The following is a 7,547-nucleotide window of genomic DNA, read 5'->3' as shown; positions in this document are numbered from 1 at the left end:
GGCACCGTCCCTCCACCCACCCAAGGGAAATTCATATTTGACTTCTTTCTCGTTCTCTTGTTTTACACATGTCTTCATGGAGCACGAGGGAGTGGATAACTGACTGTTCTTCCACCCGCTCCTCTCCCATTTAAATGTGGATCAGGTGAGCGCTAATCGAGCCTCAGGAGAATGGGCCCTCCCCTCCCTGTCCACTCCTCTCTTGTTTATTTTTCCTCCTTCTGCTGCCTGGCCTTTCCCCTTTAAATACAAAAATCCTCAAAACCCTCTTTTAGAAAAGCACAGATCTTACTGTGACTTGTGTCTCTGTATCCCAGTAGCGTCCTCAGTGGTGGCAAAATAAACCTCTAGGCTGCTTGAGACCCGTCTAGACACGTTCTGGTTTACAAGCCTGGAGGACCCCCGTGTGCCCCACACGGTGCTGCCCTTCACCAGCAGGGGGGCAGCCGGGGCTCAGGCTAAGCTCGTGCCTTGCCCACGCCGGTGGACCCGGGGACACTGCCGTCATGCCATGGTGGTGCTTGGCAGCCGATGCCAGGGCCATTGCTTCTCTTTTTCTTTTATCCCTCGGGGATTGCGCTGGGTCTGGGACGGTTCCCTTTGTGCTGGCATTTGAATGCCCGTCCCTTTAAGGCAAGAGCTCCTCCCTGATCCTACACACATCCAGCTGACCAGAGGCGGCCAGAATCCAGTGACCCTGGTCCCTTGCCATTTGCATTAGGTGTGGTGACTGGGCTCTGGGCCTTAGAAGGTCCCAGAAGCAGTGAGACTCTTCCTTGAGATACAGGCCACTGTGTACCACACACGTCACTCATTTCTCGTGTGCGGCTCAGTGGGAGACGCCCACAGTCACCAGCACAGTCTTCCTCACTTCCTTCGGGAGCCCTGGACCCTTTAATTACCACTTTGCCACTTACCCCGCCACACCTTCGCCTTACGCAACCACTGATCTACTGGGAAGTAGATTTCTATAGATTTGCTTCTGAACATTTCATATAAATGGAATCATCTAATATGTGGTCTTTTGTGACTGTCTTCTTTCACTTAGCATGTTTTCGGGGTTCATCCACGCTGTAGTCTGTGTCAGTACTTTATTCTATTCCATAGCTGGGCAATATTCCATCATTTGGCTAGGGTTTGGGCTTAAAGTCTCTGCTGTATGGTCCTAAGAAGAAACATTTATTCCAGAAAAGCTACTGGCCAGGTGCGGTGGCTCATGTCTGTAATCCCAGAAATTTGGGAGGCCAAGGTGGACAGGTTACCTGAGGTCAGGAGTTCAAGACCAGCCTGGCCAACGTGGCGAAACCCCGGCCCTACTAAAAATACGAAAATTAGCCGGGTGTGGTGGCATGCACCTGTAACCCCAGCTACTCAGGAGGCTGAGGCAGGAGAATCACTTGAACCTGGGAGGCGGAGGTTGCAGTGTGTCTAGATCGCACCACTGCACTCCAGCCTGGGTAAGAAAGGGAGACTTTGTGTCAAAAAAAAAGAAAAAGATACAAAGAAAGAAAGAAAAGCTACTGTAATTTGGCAAATGTCTCTGGCATTTGAGCTAAAACCTGCTCATTCTCTGCTGTTCCCAGCTCAGCAATGCAGGCTGCACTCCAGAGGCTGCAGCCAAGCACACAGGCTCCACTCCCTACAGCTTCTAGTTAAAGGGCCTTCTTCCTGGAAGAGGCAGGGCCTCAGCTTTTCTTATCTTGTCCTCAGCTGCCTGTTGCCAAGACTAAGTCTCAGGTGAGTGTGGCCCTGAGCTGGAGGTGCCCTTGTTCTGCTCAGCTAGTTTATGGAATAGAAGATGGGCCTGGAGCCTTGGGAATGGTGCTCCTAAGAACACAGGAGCCCAGACTCCCTTGTTCTGGTTCACAGTCATTGAATCCATGATGGGAGAGGCAAATCAAGAAGACCTGTGTGTCCCCCAACACACACACAATGAAGCAAAGAGCCTGGGGTGTCACTCAGAGAGAGGATTGCCATTGTCCCCACTCCCAGCTCCTCCCAAAGGGACTGTTTCGTTTGTAGCAGAATTTAGAGAAGCTCAAGCCTTACTGAACATGAAAATAAAGACATCCAAATTGGGAAAGAAGACGCAAACTGTAATAATCAAGATGCATTATCATCTTGATCTAAATGCAAGATCACAGATGATATGATCTTGCATTTAGAAAATCTTAAGGAATTCACTGAAAAGCTCTAGAACTAACCCACAAGTTCACAAAGGTTGCCTAATACAAGATCAATACACAAAAATAAATTGTATATGTTTTTGTGTAGACATGTTTTCATTTATCTTGGTTATATACTTGGAAGTGAAATTGTTGGGTTATATGGTAAATATGTTTAATTATTTGAGGTACTGCTAGACTGTTTTCCAAGCTGGCTGCACCATGTTACATTCCTCCCAGCCCTGGAGGGGTCCCAGCTCCCCACATCGTCACCAACACTCCTTATTATCTGTCTTTTGATTCCAGCCAATCTGATTGGTGTGACGTGCTATCATGTTGTGGTTTTGATTTGGATTTCCTTGATGATTAATGATGCTAAGTGTCTTTTCATGTACTTACTAATCACCTGTATGTCTTCCTTGAAGAAGTGTCTATTCAGATCTTTTTGCCTATCTTTTAATGGGGTAACTGTCCTTTTATCATTGAGCTGTAAGAGCTTTTCACATATTCTAGATGCAAGTCCCTTATTGTATCTGATCTGCAAATATTTTCTCCCGTTCTGTGGGTTTTCTTTTTCACTTCCTTGATAGTGTCCTGTGATGAACAACCGTTGTTAATTTTTGTTAAGTCCAGTTTATGTATTTTCTTGTTTGTCATTCCTGCTCTCGGTGCCACATCTAAGAATCCACTGCCAAATCTGAAGTCACGATGATTCCCCACTGTTTTCTTCTAAGAGTTTTATGGTTTTAGTTCTTTCATTTAGGCCTCTGATCCAGTTTTGATTAATTCTTGTGTATGGTGTGAGGTGAGAGTCCAACTTCATTCTTTTGCATGAGGAGACAGAGTTGTCTCAGCAGCGTTTACAGAAAGACTGTCCTTTCCTCATCAAGTGGTCTTGGCCCCTTTGTTGAAAATAAATTGATTATGGACACATGGACTTATTTCTGGACCCCCATTGGTTTCTATGTCTATCTTTATGTGAGTGTAATACTATCTTGATTACTATAGCTTTGTAGTAAGTTTGAAATAGGTGTGGAGTCCTAATGAGGAAATAGGAGTCAGGCTGGTGGGACCAGGGGAAAGCAAAGACATAAAGCAGATGAGTGACAAGTCTGCGTTTCCATGATCTAGGACACCAGCCCTCCCGGCAAATGGCTCACAATTTTCCTGTGCAGAGCTATCACCAGACACCACAGTTAGCTCACCACCGCCTTGGTGCTACGGTGCTGCACAAAGCCCTCTTCTGCATAAATGCCACCTGTAAAATCTCCAGCAAGCCTTGGTCTTCTCACAGGCAGCCTCTCTCCTCAGGGCTGCCTGTTGCCTCCTCAAAACGTGTTTTCTTTCTTTCTCTCATCAACCTGCCTTTCTTTACCTACAACCGTCTTGGAAAATTCATCACCCCCATGCTGCTGGCTGAGATAGCCATTGCTCTCCAGCAGTCATAGGGACACGTGAGTCCTACTACTTTGATCTTCTTTTTTAGGATTGTTTTGTCTAATTTGTGCCGGTTTCTACAGAGAAGTTGGCTGGGGTTCTAACTGGGATTGTACTGAATTTGTAGATTGGGTTTGTGACAGTGAAATGTCCAGAATCTCTGCCCCATCCTGCAAGTGTTTACACCAGATGCTTTTGTGCAGATGAGGGAACCCGCACAGAGCCTCGTCTGAGCATGCCACATGCGCTCTGGGGAAATGGGTGGAGCCCCAGGCCGGGGAGGAACCTGGCCTCTTCAGTTTCTGTGTGGTGGCTTGGGATTCTACTTGTGAGGTGGGAGCCTGTTAGCAGGACTCCATCTTGCTTTGTGAGTTTTTTTTTTCTTTTTTTCCCTTTGTTGCCCAATAAAATCCTGCTCTACTCACCCTTCGATGTGTTCATGTGCCTAGACTTTCCTGGTTGTATGACAAGAACCCAGCTGAACTAAGGAGCAAAATTCCACAATAGTTTGTATATTGCCATCTTAATATAGCAAGACTTCTGAATCCATGAACACGGGATATTTTTCCATTTATTTAGCTCTTCAGTTGTTTTGGACGACGTTTTGTAGTTTTTGGAGTACAAATTTGTACTTCCTGTGTTATTCCTAAGTACCCATTCTTTTGATGCTTTCGCGAATGGAATTTTCCTGGGTTTCATCTTCAGATTGTTCATTGCAAGTATATAAACATACAATTGATTTTTGTGTATTGATCCTGTATTCTGCAACCTTGTTGAACCTGTGGATTAGTTCTAGAGCTTTTTAGTGAATTCCTTAAGATTTTCTATATGCAAGATCATATCATCTGTGAATAGAAACAGCTTGCTTCTTCCTTCCCAGTTTGGATGTCTTTTATTTTCACATCCATTGAGGATTGCACTTTTCTAAATTCTGCTGCAAATGAAACCATCCCTCTAGGAAGAGAATGGGAGCTGTTATGAGGGTCTGCTTCTTCCTCTGGGCAAAATCTCAGAGCTCTGGAGCTCGGAGTGGGGACAATGGCAATCTTCTCCTGAGTGACACCCAAGGCTCTGTGCTCCACTGCATGTGTGTTGGAGGGACACACAGGTCTTAGCTTGCTTCTCCCAGCATGGAACCAATGCCTGTGAACCAGACCCAGGTGATCTGGCCTCCTGTGTTCTTAGGAACACCATTCCTAAGGTTGAAGACTGAGGGTCCATTCCACAAACACGGGCTGGGCAGAACAAGAGCATCTCCAGTTCGGGGCCCACTCACCTGGGATTTAGTCTCAGCAATAGGCAGCTGCGGACAAGATAAGAAAAGCAAAGCCCCGCCCCTTCCAGGAAGAAGGCCCTTTGACTAGGAGCTGTGGGGAGAAGAACTTGTGTGCTTGGCTGCAGCTTCTGGAGTGTATCTGAGTTGCTGAGCTGGGAGCAGTGGGGAGAGAGCAGGTTTTAGCTCAAATACCAGGGACATTTGCTGTTCTTGCCAAATTACAGTAGCTTTTTTTGAATAAATGTTTCCTCTTAGGAGCATACAGCAGAGACTTTAAATGATTGGTTTTTAATCTTTTACAAAAGTTTTGCTGGAAAGTGGGTCGAGGGAGCTCCCCATGCGGTCATTCCGGGGGTCTCTCACCTGGCTTCCACTTGAAATCTATTGGTCATTGAGCTTTCAGTCTTGGGCAGAGGTATTTATCTCCGATTTTTCTTTTCACGTAGACTCTAGTTGCAGTCTTATTTGTAAGAGCCCCAAACTGGAACCAACCAAATGCTCATCAGTAGTGAATGGATAAATATGTTGTGATAGATCACTACTCAATGACATTGTGCTAAGGGAAAGGCAGACAAAATGCAGACACTTGATGAACCTATGCACATCAAATCCAGAAAGTGCAATGGCACCCGCAGGAAACCTTTGACGGGCAGAGGGTGGGGGGCTGGAGGACTGACAGGGAAACCTGGGGAGGGGAGTGATGAATGTGTTTACTGTCTTGACTGGGGTGCTGGTGTCATGGGTGTATCACATGACAAACCTATTACATGCACTTTGAATATGCGTCTACTGTATGCCAATCACATCTCAATACAGATACGAAAGCTGAAATCAGGAGTGAAAGTCCCGTTGTTGGCTCTATAGTTTATCTTGTCATGTTGACTTTTGCTACTGGCTGGCCAGCTAGCTAGACATATTTATTCCATTCAATCAACTGGTCTGCAGCGCTCCAGAAGCCGCTGAGACTCCCCTGAAAATGGACTGTTTCTCTCCAGCATTGTGCATTAACTTGGCAAGTGTCCTTTGTTAAAGAATGGAGTCAGCTGAGACATGAAACAGCCAGTTATCAAGCACCAAACTGATGCATTCTTGACAAAAATGGTTGACTTTCCCTTGGCTTCCACTGAAGCCCTGGGAGCCCGCAGTGAACCATCTCTGAGGCAGGTTTGCTCTGGTTAGGACTTTGAACGAACCCAGCATGCAGGACCACGAAGGGCCTGCCTGAGCTTGGAGCAGCGCCTTCCCAGTGGGGCCTGCAGCCTTCCTACATCACACTCCTCAAGGTACCTGAGGATCCATTATATTTTAATTTATTATGAAGTCTGAAACACTATAAGCTTCTTGGGGACAGGTACAGGCCAAAGATCTTAAAAGGCCCGAGCACTTCTGGAACAAAAAAACCCTTCATTAGAATGAAGTATCACAACCACGATCAAAATCTTGCACTTACAGGGAAAGGGCCATGTTGTAACTATGAAGTTATTCTAGGGTGTGTAAAATGCAGGAGGACAGAGGTTTCTGACCTTAAATAAGAGGGGCTTTTAGGACTCACGGTCAAGCGCTTATAAGGTGGTTTTAAGGGTATGAAATCCTGCTGATCTTCATCTTCATAAAGGGTAGAACTCTACTTCTGGGTAAAAAGTAAGGCTGTGAGAGCAGCACCAGCATCCCAGGCTGGGACCCAGATGGCTACATGACCATCAGTGTTTTTTCCAGAAAGATGCTGTACATACTGGTCTGCTGATGGGAAACCAAAACCTTAGTTGCTTTTGGAAACCGACACCTTTGAGAACTGCATGATCAGGGCGGGGGCACAGCTGCGTTCCCCGCCGCCCAGCTGCAACCTCAGCCAAGTGGTCGCCTCCCAGCGCCTCTGTTCCCCGCTCCTGTGAGAGACACAAGAGCCCCTGCCACATGGGGCCATGTGAGGGTTTGAAGTCAGGTGCGTTAGCAGGTTCAGAGGAGTGTCTGGCACACGGCGAGCTCACGGCTGCTAGCTATGGTTTTGGGCCCCCCTTTAGTTGTAGGGTGCAGAAGCAGCCTAGGAGTCTCAAGTAAAACGTAGCATCACAAACCGCCGAGGAAAAGGGCACTCCTCGGAGGTGTGGCTCTTCGGGAGAGGACAGAAACGCCTCGACTGGGATCCACAGGCAGCTCTTCTGCTCCTCCCCAACCCCTTCCTGGCACTGGGGTGTGGTGCGGAGCCCGTGGGATGGCAGGAGCCCCTCCCTTACCTCCTGTGTGTGGAGTCGTTTTTGCCGTCAGTCTGTCTCCTGGTCCTCATGACAGAGGCCACCTTCTCCAGAAGCAGGCGGTTGTCCCTCTGGATGACGGAGAGCCGTTCCTCCTCCAGCTGCGGACAGAGAGGGGGCGGGAGAGCACCTGCACCGATGGCGAGGCTCTTCCTCATGTCACGTTTCTGTGACTTGAGTGCCCTGGAAGTTTTACGCGACCTCGTCTCATATCGGCGAGTGTGCTGTTGTGCCTCAGCGGGGACCGTACACGCAGGGACACACCCTCAAGCCTCAGAGGGGACCGTACACGCAGGGACACACCCTCAAGCCTCAGTGGGGACCGTACACACAGGGACACACCCTCAAGCCTCAGCGGGCACTGTACACACAGGGACACACCCACGCCTCAGCGGGGACCGTACACGCAGGGACACA

The 7,547-nt window shown here is 47.9% G+C and overlaps 1 protein-coding gene across 1 annotated transcript in view; it reads right to left on the bottom strand.

The window, feature by feature from the left end:
* Positions 1–5,615: 5,615 nt before the first annotated feature.
* Positions 5,616–7,547, bottom strand: part of CFAP97D2 (CFAP97 domain containing 2) — a 14,250-nt gene continuing 12,318 nt past the window's right edge. Inside the window, exon 3 of the mRNA XM_032246352.1 lies at positions 5,616–7,231. Within this exon, the coding sequence (XP_032102243.1) occupies positions 7,109–7,231 (123 nt within the window). The 3' untranslated portion in view covers positions 5,616–7,108. The remainder of the gene's footprint in view (positions 7,232–7,547) is intronic.

The sequence above is a fragment of the Sapajus apella genome, unplaced genomic scaffold (assembly GCF_009761245.1).
Source record: "Sapajus apella isolate SASKATOON/1434 unplaced genomic scaffold, GSC_monkey_1.0 scaffold60, whole genome shotgun sequence".
Classification (NCBI taxonomy): domain Eukaryota; kingdom Metazoa; phylum Chordata; class Mammalia; order Primates; family Cebidae; genus Sapajus; species Sapajus apella.
The sequence above is the reverse complement of the archived record's forward strand: the minus strand, read 5'-3'. Positions and strand labels throughout refer to the sequence as shown.